This window comes from Mastigoproctus giganteus, chromosome 14, assembly GCF_048544385.1.
Source record: "Mastigoproctus giganteus isolate SK-2022 chromosome 14, ASM4854438v1, whole genome shotgun sequence".
Classification (NCBI taxonomy): domain Eukaryota; kingdom Metazoa; phylum Arthropoda; class Arachnida; order Uropygi; family Thelyphonidae; genus Mastigoproctus; species Mastigoproctus giganteus.
Genome location: NC_143588.1, coordinates 69,017,758 through 69,034,803, shown reverse-complemented (window position 1 = coordinate 69,034,803; position 17,046 = coordinate 69,017,758). Strand labels below are relative to the sequence as shown.

General features: G+C 38.6%; 1 protein-coding gene across 1 annotated transcript in view; it reads right to left on the bottom strand.

Annotated features, from left to right (window-relative positions):
* LOC150075208 (extended synaptotagmin-2-like) overlaps positions 1-17,046 on the bottom strand; it is a 301,413-nt gene that overhangs the window by 135,902 nt on the left and 148,465 nt on the right. The window contains exon 14 of the mRNA XM_090388399.1: positions 57-127. Within this exon, the coding sequence (XP_090244525.1) occupies positions 57-127 (71 nt within the window). The remainder of the gene's footprint in view (positions 1-56; positions 128-17,046) is intronic.

Genomic DNA, 17,046 nt, shown 5'->3' with positions numbered 1-17,046 from the left:
ACTGCAATTATTTTATGTTTTGTAAATAAATTAACTTGTTTAAATGCAAATCTTACCTCACAATAAAACTGCCACCTTGGAAACACAGTATTTTTAATTACAGACGTTCTATATTCTTGAATGCCAGCTTTGAAGAAAATATATACACATTAAATATATATACTAATTATACACATTAAATATGTATACTAATTATACACATTAAATATGTATACTAATTTTTTATTTTGCTTAATTTCTTTAATATTTTGTAAATTTAATTTTGATAAAAGTTTATGATATTTTGAAAATGTGACAATGGCTGTTACAAGATCCACAATGAATACTTCATACAAGGATATAATAGCCAAGATGGAAAATGGCCATAGGCGATTCCCATGCGAATCATGACTTCATCGCTTGCATAGCCTGTTGCATATGATGCAAGAAAGCAAGCTGATGTAGCATCAGCCAAAAAAAAAAAAAAAACATTTCATACATCCATTCTAAAAGTTTGTCCAGTTCCTCCTTCAATTTATTTAAGCTATCAACTTCCACAACAACAGATGGAAGTTTGTTCCAGAAATCAACTACCCACTGGCTAAAAGTAAATTTCTGCACATCTATTCGGCCTTGGAAAGATTGTGCAGGGCTCAAGGGGTAGAATTTTTTCCAGCCTGGTCTGTACTTGTTAACAGGAGAGATTGCTTCTACAGGGATGGGATACACTTAAATAGAAAGGGTGCAAGAATGTTTGCTGATGCTATCGAGGCAGTGTTATGAGGGTCGGAAAACTGCTAGATTGGGGGGGATACAAGGACTAATAGATTAACAGTAGCCACTGGCAGAGGAGAAAGTGATTCTTGCACTGCTTCTATTGGAATGAGCAGCAGCCTGGAAAATAAGATGCAGGATATTTCAGAGACTGCTGGGAATCATTGGGGTACAAGTAAACACATGGGTTGTGTTAGGGTGGCTAGGAGGAAGAGCAGGTGCAGGTATACTTGCGTGTACACCAATGCTAGGAGTCTAGTAAATAAATTTGATGAATTTGAGGTATTGCTCAAAACATCAAAGGCAGATATTGTTGGGATATCAGAGACGTGGTGTCACACAGATATAAGGAATGCAGAACTGGAATTTGGGGAGTACAATGTCTACAGAAAGGATAGACAGGATAGGAAGGGAGGAGGGGTTATGCTATTAGTTAAGAAACACATAAAATCCAAGGAAGTGAAGCCAGTCGACATCGCTGGACAGTGCAGTGTGGAGTCAGTTTGGTGTGACATAAGCATTGGGAGATCAAAATTGAGAGTAGGAGTGTGCTATAGGCCTAATGACTCTGATGAGTATAATAAGAAACTGTACAGAGAAATAGAGTGGGCCAGTATATCAGAGAGTCTTATTATGGGGGATTTTAATTTCCCAGATATTGACTGGAATTTGGGGGCTGGTCACTCACACACTAGCAAGGCTTTTGTGGATTTATTGGATGATTGTTTTCTACATCAGCATGTTCGGGAGGCAACTACAGGGAGTAATACTCTTGATTTGATTATCAGTAGTGATTCTTCATGCATTAAGAATCTGCAGATAAATGAACCACTAGGTGGCAGTGATCACAGTGTTCTGAAGTGGGATTTACTCAAAGAGGTAACTACCATTAGGGGTAAAGGGAAGGGGTATTGCTTTCGTAAAGGCGACTACGGTGGACTGAGACAGCATTTAAATTCTATACAGTGGGATCAACTGATGATGTTACCAACAGCAAATTCAAAATGGGAAGCATTCAAAGAACTTATCTTGGAAGCTACTAGGCTTTACATACCAACTAACAAATATTGTTCAAGGTTTAGGCCTAAATGGATGTCAGATGAACTAATGAGGCATATGGCAGAGAAGAAAAATGCATGGGATACATACAAATTAACACGTGACACAGAAGCCTATGATAGATACAAGTTGATCTGTAACCAAGTTACAAAGGAGGTTAGGCAGGCGAAGGCAGATTACGAGAAATCCTTGGCAAAGGATGCAAAGAAAAACAGCAAAGAGTTCTTTACTTATGTAAACTCTAGAAGGAAGGGGATGAATCAGATTGATCCACTTGATATCGATGGGTCAACTGTTGATGATCGTGCTCAGATAGCTAACAAACTAAATGAATATTTTGCATCGACATTCACACATGAGGAGTTATTCAGCGAGAGGAATGCCAGAGGTGTATTCAACTCTGGCAGTAAGCGAGAGAATCTTGTAATAACTGAGAGTAAAGTGGAGGAGAAATTGTTGAAGATAAACACAAGAAAGGCACCTGGGGTGGATGGAATCTATCCAGTTATATTAAAGGAGGCAGCAATGGAAGTAAGCAAACCCTTAGCCATAATTATGAGAGCTTCCTTGGACTCAGGGGAGGCACCCATGGACTGGAGATGTGCAAATGTGACCCCAATTCACAAAGGAGGATCAAAGGCTGACACAAGTAATTATAGACCTGTGAGTTTAACTTCTGTTCCCGGAAAATTAATGGAGGCACTGGTTAAAGAAGCACTGCAGGATCATCTAGACAAGACTTCAGTTATAGCTCAGACACAGCATTGTTTTGTTAAGGGGAAGTCTTGCCTGACCAATTTGATTGGATACTATGATGCAGTCACAAAAGAACTGGATGCAGGGAATAACTTTGATATTATATACTTGGATTTTAGAAAGGCTTTTGATACTGTTGCACATGGAAGACTGCTGCACAAATTGGAGCAGTGTGGCATTGGAGGCAAATTGCTGCTATGGATAAAGGGGTGGTTGAGGGGCAGAAAACAGAGAGTGGTAATCAATGGACACTGCTCATCGTGGACTAATGTTATTAGTGGAGTCCCTCAGGGTTCAGTATTGGGTCCTTTGTTTTCTGTATTTATAAATGATATTGATGATGGTATATCAAGCTTAATGTCCAAGTTTGCAGACGATACGAAGGTTGGCAGGGTTGTCAAGGACACTACTGACACCATGCTGCTGCAACAGGATCTGGAAAGGTTGAGCAGATGGGCTGAGAGGTGGCAAATGAAGTTTAACATTGACAAATGTAAAGTACTACATATGGGAATCAGCAACCCCAGAGCAACGTATCAACTCTGTGGTACTACACTGACAGTGGTAGAGAATGAAAGGGACCTGGGGGTGGTTGTGCAGGCAGATATGAAGTTCTCTGAGCAGTGCAGATGGGCTGCAAGAGTAGCTCAATGTGTATTGTTAATGATATATAGGAATTTTTCTAGCAGGAATAAGGAGGTGATTATTCCCTTGTATAAGGCAATGGTCAGGCCACACCTAGAGTACTGTATACAGGCCTGGAGACCTCATTTCAAGAAGGATGTAGAGCTGCTGGAACGAGTACAGAGAAGGGCAACAAGATTAGTGAATGGAACAAAGGGGTGCTCTTACGAAGAAAGGCTTAAGTTTTGCGAATTACAGTGTCTGGAGACTAGGCAGCAGCGAGGCGATCTGATAGAAGTGTACAAAGCCTTGAATGGTTTGAGCATGCTCAATGCTGATGGGATTCTTCCTCTTGCTCAGAATAATCACCTGAGAGGGCATAAATTCAAATTGAGGAAAGACAGATGTAGGATAGATGTGCGGAAATTTGCCTTTAGCCAGCGGGTGGTTGGTAGGTGGAACAGACTTCCATCCCTTGTCGTGGAAGTTGATAGCCTAAATAAGTTTAAGGCTCGGCTGGACAGGTATTTCGAACGAACAGAGGGGTGAAGTGGAAGTGGTTATTTTTTATTTATTTATTTTACTTTAATTTTTTTGGCTGATGCTGAATAAGCTTGCTTTCTTGCATCAAATGCCTCTACTAATGCTATTCTACAACTGTCTTTCCTCGGTTTGAATATATGCCCCCTCAGATTCATAATGTAAGCAAGAGGAAGGATCTCATCAGATTTGAGCCTGCTCAACCCTTTCAAGGCCTTATACACCTCAATCAGATCATCTCACAGTTGCCTAGTCTCCAGACACAGCAATTTGCAGAACTTAAGCCTTTCTTGGTAAGATGATCCCTTTGTTCCCCTAACCAATCTTGTTGCCCTTCTCTGTACTCACTCAAGCAACTCTACATCCTTCCTAAAATGAGGCCTCCAGACCTGTATGCAGTACTCAAGGTGTGGACTGACCATTGCTTCATACAAAGAGATAATTGCCTCCTTATCTCTGATAGCAAAATTCCTGTATATCATTGACAGGACTCCATGAGATGCTCTGGCAGCTTGTCTGCACTGTTCAGAAGACTTCATACCTGACTGCACAATTGCCCCCAGGTCTTTTTTCATTCTCTACCACCCTGAATATAGTACCACACAGTTGGTACATTTCTCTGGGGTTACTGTTACCCATATGCAGTACTTTTGCATTTGTCAATGTTAAACTTCAGTTGCCACCTCTCAGCTCATCTGCTCAACTTTTCCAGATCCTGTTGCAGTAATGTACTGTCCTTACTGTCATTAACAACCCTGCCAACCTTTGGATCATCTGCAAACTTGGACATTAAGCCTGAAATTAGCATTATTAGTGCATATGATGCAAGAAAGCAAGCTTATATAGCATCAACCAAAAAACAAGGGAAAAAAAACACCCTTCCCCTTTCACCCATCCATTCACTCCAAATGTTTGTCTAGTTCTGCCTTGAACGTATTTAGGTTGCTGACCTCCACTATGATAGATGGAAGTTTGTTCCACCTATCAACCACCCGCTGGCTAAAGCCAAATTTCTGCACATCTATTCTACAATTGTCTTTCCTCAATTTGAATTTATGCCGTCTCAGGTGAGTAATCTGAGCAAAAGGGAGAATTCCATTAGCATTGAGCTTGCTCAATCCATTCAAGGCTTTATACATCTCAATTAGATCATCTTGCATAGTTGTCCGATTATTGCCTCTGGCCCCCAGTTCCATGCTTCCCAAAGGATGCCACTGTTAAATGATGAGCTGTTAAATTAACAAAAGGATAAAAACAGTTTTTCGGAGTTGTTTACATACACTACCTCGCTCTCCATGGGATTAAGGTCAGCTTCAATTGTCACACCAGTTCAAAGAGTCTTTTGTTACAGTACAATACAGTATAATCTATTTTTTGTGCCATTTTATCTGAGCTCATGTCTTTTTTGGAACTTCTATCTTTAAATTAATTTAAGTTTGTTTATATTAAATCTCATCTAGCAGTGTTATGGTAAACAGACGGAATTCATCATGGAAATTAAACTGAAAAACTTTTATAAGAGGTTGATAGGATGGAAGGAAGCAAAACAGACATTGGAAAGGAATACAACATCCCTTTATCTACAATTCCGAAAAACCAAAAAAAAAAACTTGAAGTGTGTGACACTGGAGTGGCAATAAAAAAACAGGAAACAAATTCATGGTGCAAAACACAAGGAGCTTGAAACAAAACTTTGAGTGGTACCAACAAATGTGTGCATCTAATTTGCCAATATCAGGTCTGATTTTGCAAGAAAATGCAAATTATCTAGCTCAGTGACTTCAAATGCAGCAGTGGCTGGCTCCAAAGATTTAAAGACAGGAATAACTTGGTTTCCCAAAATGTTTGCAGCTAGTCTGTATTAGTCAACAGAGAAAAGGCTACAGACTGGTTCTGTTCTGTACGGTCCATTCTTGAAAAATATGAGGCAAAGGATATTTTTAATTTTGATGAGACAGGTTTATTTTATAATTTGCCGCCAAACAAAACATTTGCTGTTTGGGGAGAGTTTTGTCATGGTGGAAAATTAAGTAAACAAAGACTCACTGTTCTGTTACGCTGCAATTCAGATAGCAATACAAAACTATGCCCACTTATGATTGGTGAGTTTTCCAAGGCAAGACGTTTTAAAGAAGTTAACCAACTTCCCTGTGATTATGAGGTCAACAGAAGTGCTTGGCTTATGGCCGAAATTTTTCACTCTTGGTTATCAAAAGTGGACAGAAAAATGGCCTCAAAAAAAAAAAAAAAGGAACGTTTTGATGATACTAGATCATTTTACAGCACATTCTGCCGAGACACTTATGACAAACATACGGCTGTTGTTTTTACCTCCCAATACCACCAGTTTTATGCGGCCACTGGATCAAGGCATTATTTATAACCTCAAGAGAGCATATAGATACCACCTGATAAGGTACTTGATCTGCAACATGGGAGGGGAAAATTTGCAGCCAAATTGGAATGTCTTGAATGCTATCCATAATCTTGTTATTGCTTGGGACAGTATTGCATCAAGTGTAATAATCAACTGCTTCAGAAAAAGTGGCTTTGGAGAGAGAATATCATCAAAAAACATGGTCGAGCAGACAAATAAGATAGCAACATTGAGGAATGGGGGAATTTGAAGGAGCATATAGATTTTGTTGGGGAATTTGAAGAGTTTGTGAAGGTGGATGGTGAAGTTGCAACCACAGCAACACCAAAAGAGCTGCTGAGCACCAAGCAAAACGATGATGTTTTTGTTACCAGTGACGGCGAAAGTGAAGAAGTTTGTTTGTTTATTATTTGGTTTTTAGGAGCGTTAGCAACTAAGGCCATATTGCTCCGGGGATATGTGGCAGTCATTCCCTGACCTTTCCACATCCTCTGTATTTGGTGGTCAGGGGCTTGAACCCCGGTCTAATCAAGAAGTGTGTGCTATGCACTGCTGCTCCTGCCCACCTGGCTACAGAGGCACCAAGTGAAGAAGTGCACACACTGCCATCTAAAAAACACTTACCAACTTACAATCATAATTGGGCATAGTTTTGTATTGCCATCTGAATTACAGCATAACAGAACAGTGAGTCTTAGTTTACTTAATTTTCCACCATGACAAGACTCTCCCCGAGATGACCTACATCAATATCATTGATAAATACAGAAAACAACAATGGGGCCAACACAGACCCTGGGAAACTACACTAATAACATTAGTCAGAAGAGCAGTGTCCACTGATTACCACTCTTGTCTTCTCCCACTCAACCATCCTTTTATCCATTGTAGCAACCTGCCCTTAATACCATACTGCTCCAATTTGTACAGTAGTCTTCCATGTGCGACAGTATCAAAAGCTTTCCTGAAATCCAAGTATATGATATCAAAATTATTTTTTGCATCCAGTTCCTTTGCAACCACATCATAGTATCCAATCAAATTTGTCAGACAAGACTTTCCTTTAATAAATCCCTGCTGCATGAATTATACTGCAGTCTTGTCTAGATGATCCTGCAATGCTTCTTTAACCAGTGACTCCATTAACTCAATTATATTCCTCGGAACAGAAGTTAAACTAACTAATGAAGTATTCAAAGATTGATATAGTTGCTAATCATAGTTCAACTGAAAATTCTTTTGTGTTCCCACTGTAAAGGGTGTACCAATTTCAAATTAAAACTTGACACATTAATAGAAGAATATTAGTCAATGAAGAAACATGTGCTTGTCCTAGAGACAAATGTAACTGGAAGCTTGTCAGGAACTTAAGATTCTAGTAAACAACCATGTGATGCATCCTGATTTGAATCCTAAAACAGAATAATCGAATGCAAACTGCTCTAGTTCAAAAGGATTTAGTTTTATTGAAAGATTCCATTGTCAGGGAAAAAGATAACTTTTTTTGTAATAAGGATAGTGAATGGATACTATCTGCACTTGTAGGCAAAAGGAACATAGAGACGGGATACATTTTAACATAGGTGGTGCAAGGAATTCTAACAGTATCACTGAGAATATGTTACAAGTTAAAAGAAACTGTTAGTTAGGGAAGAGGGGCAATATAAATATGCATTTACTAATGATATTTATATTGTCAAAACAAAGCTTAAATACATCTCAAGAGTTGATTTCCAGTATTGATTTCTAAATATATTAGAAATCAATACTGGCAGATGTTCTGGGGTTAGTGATGTTTTAAATGAATGGAAAGCTAATGTCCAACATAATAGAAAGAAATTCAACATAACAGAACTAATGGAAACGTGATGCCACCTAGAAATAGGGGATGATGAATTCACTATAGTATGTACATTGTACCTACCATAGCGAAATTCAGGATATGGAAGATAGAAGAGGCAGTTCGGTCATGCTTTTTATCAAAAGCAGCCTGAGCCCAACAAAAGCTTTGCCAGATTCAGAAGTTATGCATGTATACTAGCACATTGGAAGTGATCACAGAATGGTAAGATGCACACTTATATAGAAATAAGAAAAGAAAGGAAAAAACTGACTCGAGTAAATAATACGAAGGTCTTTGAGATAACAGAAGAGGAGAAAAAGCAGTATGTACTGGAATTTAAGAACAGGTTTGAGCTTCTGCAGACTACTCAGGACCAAGATATCGACGAGGAATATTACAGCTTTCTGAGAGTGATAAAGCCCAAGAAACCTGTAGGTAAAAAGAAATCCAAAGAAGAAAAAATTATTCAAGAAACACTTGTCGTGATGAACCGAAGACAACAAATGAAGAGCAAGGTAAGCACTGACAAAGACAAAATTGATTATACTGAGTTATACAAAGCCATTAGAAAGAGACTCAGAGAGGATATATATAAGAAGATTTAACACAAGAAAAGTAGAACAAAAAACAAAGGATTTAAATCAGCAGCTATGAACAGTAATACAGAAAGACAAATGATACCGAAATTGAAGAATAGTGATGGTGCACTTATAAATAGCAGAGAAGGCATAATTCAAAAAGCAGAAGACTATTATAGAGAATTATACAAAGAGCAAGGGAATGATGCCAGAAGTGGGGAAGATGAATCACAAATTAGTAACACATATGACGTACCCAATATCGTCCCTGATGAGGTAGAACATGTGTTGAAGAAAATGAAGAATCAGAAAGCCCCGGGGGTAGATGAAGTTACTGTAGAGTTTTTAAAATTGGGAGGGAGAGACATGATACAAAAACTGGCAAGACTTCACAAAATGCATTAGAAAAGGTGTGATGGCTAAGGAGTGGAATAATGCAATCATAGTTTTGCTCCATAAGGATATAAATCATAAATTGGAAATTAGACCAATTAGCTTGTTATCCCACATCTACAAGTTGTTCACAAGAGTCATTACTAACAGACTAGAAAGAATACTTGGTGAGAATCAACCAAAAGAGCAAGCTGGCTTTAGGAATGGATTCTCAACTATGGATCACCTTCATGTAATATCACAGCTAATGGAGAAAGCAAATGAATAGAAAACACTATTATGCCTGGCATTTGACTCCATACAGCATAAGGCAATATTTTTGGGCACTGGAAAGACAAGGCATAGATACACCATATATTATGATTTTGAAAAAAATATATGAGAATGCAATCTCCTTTATTAGACTTGAAAAAGACAATAGCAAATTTAAAAGTGAGAAAGTAGTTCGACAAGGAGACAATATCTCCGAAGTTGTTTACTGCTGCTCTTGAGTAAGCTTTCAGAAGATTAGGCTGGTCACAGAAAAGAGTCAATGAGAATAGAGTACCTAAATCATTTATGATTAGCATTATTAGAGGCACATGATGCAAGAAAGCAAGCTTATGCGGCATCAGCCAAAAAAAAAAAAAAAAAACTCTCCCATTTCACCCTTCTGTTCATTCCAAATACCTGTCCAGCTGAGCCTTAAATTTATTTAGGCTATCAACTTCCACAACAAAGGATGGAAGTCTCTTCCACCAACCAACTACCTGTTGGCTAAAGGCAAACTTCCGCACATCTATCCTACATCTGTCTTTCCTCAATTTGCATTTATGCCTTCTCAGGTGATTATTCTGAGCAAGAGGAAGAATCCCATCAGCACTGAGCATGCTCAAACCATTCAAGGCTTTATACACCTCAATCAGAAGACCTCGCAGGTGCCTAGTCTCCAGACACTAATTTGCAAAACTTAAGCCTTTCTTCATAAGAGCAACCCTTAATTCCATTCACTAATCTTGTTGCCCTTCTCTGCACTCGTTCCAACAGCTCTACATCCTTCTTAAAATGAGGCCTCCAGACCTGTATACAGTATTCAAGGTGTGTCCTGACCATTGCCTTATACAAGGGGATAACACCACCTTATCCCTGCTAGAAAAATTCCTGTATATCATTGACAAGACACCATGAGCTACTTTTGCAGACCGTCTGCACTGCTCACAAAACTTCATATCTGCCTGCGCAATTATCCCCAGGTCCTTTTCGTTCTCTACCACTGTCAGTGTAGTACCACAGAGTTGATATGTCACTCTGGGGTTACTGCTTCCCATATGTAGTACTTTACATTTGTCAATGTTAAACTTCATTTGCCACCTCTCAGCCCATCTGCCCACCTTTTCTAGATCCTCTTGCAGCAGTGAACTGTCATTAGTGTCCTTAACAACCCTGCCAATCTTCGTATCGTCTGCAAACCTGGACATTAAGCTTGATATACCATCATCAATATCATTTATTAATACAGAAAACAACAACGGACCCAACACTGAACCCTGAGATACTCCACTAATAATATTAGTCTACGATGAGCAGTGACCATTGCAGATGACATTGTGGTCATAAGCCATGATCCCAAAGAATTAGAGAATGCTTACATGGTGTTTGGTGGCCTCTTTTACCAGATTTTATTCGTGATTTTAATGGCTTTGATCCTGTAAATGATCTTCCTAAATTAAAAGCACATTATGTTGCCCTATCAAAACAGGTTGGCTTTGAGAAATTGGAGGAAGATGACTTAGAAGAGTTGCTTCAGTCTCATGAAGAAGAACTTTCAACTGAAGAACTGCAACAACTTGTTGCTGGAGGGCAGGTGGAAGATGAGGAAGAGGACGAAGTTGAATGCCACCATAAAACCGCTTTCTACTTCAGAGTTATCTTCAGTTTTAAATTCATTTGAGAAAAGTATGCAATGGGCTAGAAGATAACGATTATAATGCAGAAAGAAGCAGAAGAGCACTTCAAACAATTCGGTCTGCTTTGGAGCCATATAAATAGCTGCTTTGTGAAAGGAGGAAGATTGCGAAACAACAGAAACTAGATGTCTTTTTTATGAAAACACCCAAGAAAGAGAGAAAATGAACCACAGGCCTCTTGTTCTGGCATGACCACATTTCGTCCAAAGTCCTCATCGGCATCTCCTCCACCTCCCAGTTCCAATAATGATGACAACCTGCCACTACTTTCCCCATAATTATGCTGCTTCAACCCTTTCTCAAGCCCTTTCCCTCACGCTATCTTCATTTACTTTTAAGATAAGAATCTAAATTTAAATGATTAAATTATTAATTTTACATTTTTCAACTGTAAGTGTTTTATTACGATTATTTATTGTGTTTGGTAATGTTTTGGTTACAAATGTGTGTCCAATCTTGGGTGGTCGGCACCTAACCCTATTTTTTCCATAGGGCCTGTTGTTTATATTGCACGAGGGTTTCTAGGGACACAACTATTGTGTTATATGAGGACTGACTATCGTGTTATACAAGGACTTTTAAGTTTAAAACTTTGTTCTTCTTTGCACCCTTTTTAGAAGATCCATGACCTTCCATGAACTAACATGTGTATAAATGCATCAGATCTGTTCTCAGCTAACTACTAAATAGTTATAAGATTGGCATCACATTATGTATATCTCATATTGTGAATACCTTCATAACGAGTTTCCATGATATTGCACTACCTCGAATAAGTAACTCTTCACCATGGGAGAAGACTATTGTTACTTATTCTCAGTGGATGCCACCACACAGAAGGCACCATTTCAAAGCTGATTGGCTCCTCCTCTTTGGGCACCCTGGTGTTCCAATGATGGCAAGGCAGTTGCGAAGTATAACTCCACAATATGAGAGATGCCTGATTGTGTGAAGTAATTTGAGTTACTTCACAATTTAGGGCAAAAGCCTCAGGTTACGTAAAGAAGTAACATGCATACAAGTTAGTGCAATTGCATCAGATCTGATGCAATCGCACTAACTTGTATGCATGTTACTTTGTTTGCAGCTAACTACTAAATAGTCATAAGATTGGCATTATTATGTATGTTCTCATATTGTGAATACCTTCACAAAGAGTCGCCATGATATTGCACTACCTCAAATAAGTAACTCTTCACCATGGGAGAAGACTATTGTTACTTATTCTCAGTGGTAGTGCAATATCATGGCAATTTGTTGTGATGGTATTCACAATATGAGATATACATAATGATGCCAATCTTAACTATTTAGTAGTTAGCTGTGAACAGATCTGATGCAATTGCACTAACTTGTAAGCATGTTAACTCTTTACGCAACCCGAGGCTTTTGCCCTAAATTGCGATGCCTTCCATGAACTGTAACTTCTAGGTTCATTTTATCATTTATTACTTTTAGATTGCTACCAACCTTGTACTATCCCAGGATTACTATTCTCCAGTTTAAAAACCTTTCATTTACCATTATTAAACTCCAGTTATCAGTTCTCTGACCAACAAATGAATAATTTAACTAGATCTTTTTGGGAACAACACACGCCAGTTAACTTGAAAACTTTTTATAATCATCACCAGCAAAACCTGTATAATATAGATGTGGTCTTACCAAAAATTTATACAAATGTATAACCATCTCTTTATCCCTACTGGAAAAGTTCCTATCACTGACAAAACTCTATGGGCTACCAGGAGAACTTCAGATCAGATTAAACTTTAACTACTAGATCCTTTCTGTCCTTTATTAACGTTAGATTGCAACAAACCCTAGGATTACTGCACTCCAGGGGCACAACCTTTTATTTACTAATCTTGAACTGCAGTTAGCACTTCTCTAACAAACTACTAAATAATTTAACTAAATCTGTTTTGGAGCAAAACACACCACAATTAAATGTTGCCAACTATCCTGCCCACCTTTATATCGCCAGCAAAATTTAATATCAGACTATCAACACCACTGTCTGTATCATTAATGATATTTAAAAAAAACAGCAATACTAAACATTGGAGTGCCCATTCACAATACTAGTTGTCACTGATATTTTCTACCATTCAATCAAATTTTTATCCACTGTAATTATCTTATCCTATTGCACCTGTTTGCACCAAAGATATGCAAAGTGGGACTGTCAAATGCCTTACTAGAGTCCAAATAAATTATATCAAAGTTGCATGTTCTTATAATTGTATTATAATTTAGAATGCATAAAAAAATATTAATATGAAGAAGTACATCTGTGAGGGGAAACAAAAGAAGTCTATTGGACTGATATAAAACAATCTAATGTTTCTCAAATTATTTTCTACGAAAATTATTTCTAAGATACAAGTTTTTTTTTTTTTTTTTTAATATGCAACGCTTTCATTGATCATATAGCTGGAGGATTCCTGTATCTCCAAACATGATAATTTCTCACCCAACTTCTTTTCAGTGATCAAAATATTATTCATTGTAACTAGTATACTGAACACCAGATTCTTTAGTTTAAAAGGACATTCCATACAAAAATCCAAGCAAAAAAATTTGTTCATTTGTTCAACTCATTGACCACCTTCTTATGTTTATCAATAACACTGTCCCAGTTCATCAATCAACCAACAGTTCAACTAAAGGTAGAACTATTTGATTTATTCATTTTCATCTGGAGTTCAAAATAAGGGGTGGGAAATAACTAGACTAAGAATAGGGAGCTGTGGATGTGATACATTCCCAAAATAATTTAATTTAGATAAACTGCCAATTCAGCATTTATACTTTCTGCCTTTACACAAATATCAATATAATATCGATGTAGATACACCATAAATATCAATGTAGAAGTTTGTTTGCATGATCTTTCTACTTCCCCTATAAACAGAGTGTGTGCACACGACAGAATATGTAAATCACAAAAAGGTGCCACAGAATCACTGCATTTCGGTCATTAAACAAACCAATACATTACTGAACTAAAATACATATGACTGAACTGATTTGTGGCCTTCCAATGAGATGAGGCTAAATGGTCAGCTATCTTAATTTATTTTGTTTCATAGTAACAGTGATATGTTGTGGTTGGTTTTGCATTTTCATTTAATGATATTTCATACAATTCAATCCTGATGCCAACAAGGAAGCACCACTAAATTTGTTTTAATTGGCAATTTATCTAACTTAAAAGATCAGCTACATAGACACCTCCTGATATATTATTTCAGGAATGTATTCCTTCTATTCTTAATTTAGATATTTACCCCCTTCCTTCGTTTGTTGCTACTGTTAATGCTAATTTTTTGAATTAATATCTTACTTGGCATACCTTTCATGACTATTATTTCCTAATTTACATATTCTATTTGTGTTATTTATCAACATCAAGTAGGTAATGCTTTGCAGCCACTTTATCATCTTTCTTCACTGTCTATGGTCCATTTAATTAAAATTTGTTCTCTCTCTCACACTCACACACACACACACACACACACACACACACTCTCTTATTCTTATTGCAAAATTTGTCACTGTGGCAATACATATCACTTGAACAGCACTACAAAGGGTACTAGGAAAGTTTTGCAATATGACGCAACAATGAATCACAGGAAGCTGCTTGTTGCTGCATGTTGAGACATGTTCATACGTGCATAGTAGCCGCCACGCCAAGTCGATGGGCTCAGTTATTCATTAGTAGTGAGAGTGTAAAGTGCTTGCGATGGCATCGTGGTCACGAAATGAGATAGACAGTTTTGCGGTATAATTTCGTGCGTGGTTTAACCATAGACTAGTGCTTAGAAGAAATGACTCTTGCACTAGATGATGATTGTCCACATCGTACAACGATATTCAGGTGGTATAGAGAATTCCAAAGGGGAAATTTCACTCTGGAGGATTCTGAGAGGCCGGGAAGGCCACGAACGTCAGTTACAGAGGAAAACGTTACTGCTGTGAGGAAAATGCTTGACGAAAACAGGCGAGTGACCTACCAACAGATAGAGGATACTTTGGGCCTAAATGCACCAGCAATTCATTCGATTCTGCAAGATCATTTGCACGTGAAGAAACTTTTTTCTCTCTGGGTGCCGCATCAACTGACTGAAGAGCAGATGACACGACGTGTGACTTGGTGCCGGGAGATGTTAAAAAAGTTTGATAAGGGACAATCTCGGTATGTGAACAACATCGTGACAGGTGACGAGACTTGGCTGTACTATTACGATCTGCCGACCAAGGCTCAAAACAAAGTTTGGGTCTTTGATGATGACGACACACCCGTAATTGTCAGAAAATCCCGATCTGTAAAGAAGAAAATGATAGCTGTATTTTTCAAATCGAGTGGAATTGTGGAACGTGTCGTTTTGGACAAGCAGAAGACAGTCACAGCTAAGTGGTATACTGAACAATGCCTGCCTAAAGTCATTGGATCTATGAAGAACCTGCGGCCAAAGTCAAGAATGGACACCTGGTACCTCCATCACGATAATGCTCCAGTTCACCGCGCCAAAGCCTGCACCGAATATTTGACCACGACAGGACTGAAACTTCTCGAGCACCCTCCCTACAGTCCAGACCTTGCTCCCTGCAACTTTGCACTGTTCCCGCATGTGAAAATGAAGCTAAAAGGGAGGAGGTTTTCCAGTGATGAGGACCTTCTACGGGCTTGGGACAACGAGTGTGCTTTACTCCCTAGTGAAACTTGGCAGAACTGGTTTAAAGATTGGTTTAGGAGGATGGAGAGGTGTATTGAATGTAGAGGAAATTACTTTGAAAAAATTAAATAAACAAAGCTGTATTGCAAAACTTTCCTAGTACCCTTTGTACAATTGTTCAATGTGTCCTCCAATTTGGTCAACAACAGTTTCCATTCATTCTACAGCAGAACGTAACATGTCAACTGGAATAGCCAGCACATGATGTTTAATGCTGTCCTTCAAATCTGCCAGAGTTTAACATCCTTCCCGATATACCTGATTCTTCAAAAAAAAAAAACCACAACCAGAAGTCGCACATGGTGAGGTCCAGTGATTGGGGTGGCCAAGATGTCTGGGAACAACAGCTGATGACCCATTCATCTGTAAAGTGTTGCTTTAACAATCTTTGGACACAACGGTGGATGTGGGGTGGTGGACCATCTTGCATGAATATGATTCCTGAAGGAACCAAAATTGTTGCAGCTCTCGTACTGCGAAATTTGCCAACATTTCATAATATCACTGTCCAGTGACGGAACAGGTGCGGGGTCCAGCCAGTGTTACCTGTTCAAAAAAATATGGCCCAATCATGAATGTGGCCATAAATCCACACCACACTGTCACTTTGGGAGAATGCAATGGGACCTCTTGGATAACTAGAGAGTTTTCTGTTGCCCAAATATGACAGTTGTGCGTATTCACTTGTCCATTTAGGCAGAAGTGGGCTTCATCACTCCAAAGGATGTTCCATGACCAAGTGATATCCACTGTCATTCGTACCCGAAACTAAAGTGCATATGGGAAATGAATATATGCATCACCAGGCTTTAGCTGCTGTAGCAAGTGCATCTTGTAAGGATAGTACCGCAACACCTGACGCATTACTAGCCTTACAGTGCAATACAGTATGTCCACTTCACGAGAAACAGCTGGGACACTTGTACTACCACATGGAGATTGACTTGATAAATCCATGACAGCCATAGCCACATCTTCAACACAAGAGGATGTCCACTCATTTTTGACCTCTACCTGGTCGAACACCAAGATGTCCTGCCGCTTCAAATTTTGCAATCATTTTGTGGACAGCACAAACAGTCATAAGTCCAAGCCTTATGCACTTCTGTTGCCGGAATTCTCTGATAACCGCAGCTGCATTGTTGCTGTTCTGATAGTACAGCTTCACTAATGGCACCTTTTCCTGCAACGTTGTTGGCATTGCTGCTGTAGTGCAGGCAAATATCTACTGTATGATTTTGGAGAGATTGCTTTGCTTTTATACAGTACAGTAGAGCTGAGTAGTGGTGCTGTGGCAGTACCTTACGATTAAATGAAGTTTAACATTGACAAATGTAAAGTACTACATATGGGAAACAGCAACCCCAGAGCAACGTATCAACTCTGTGGTACTACACTGACAGTGGTAGAGAATGAAAAGGACCTGGGGGTA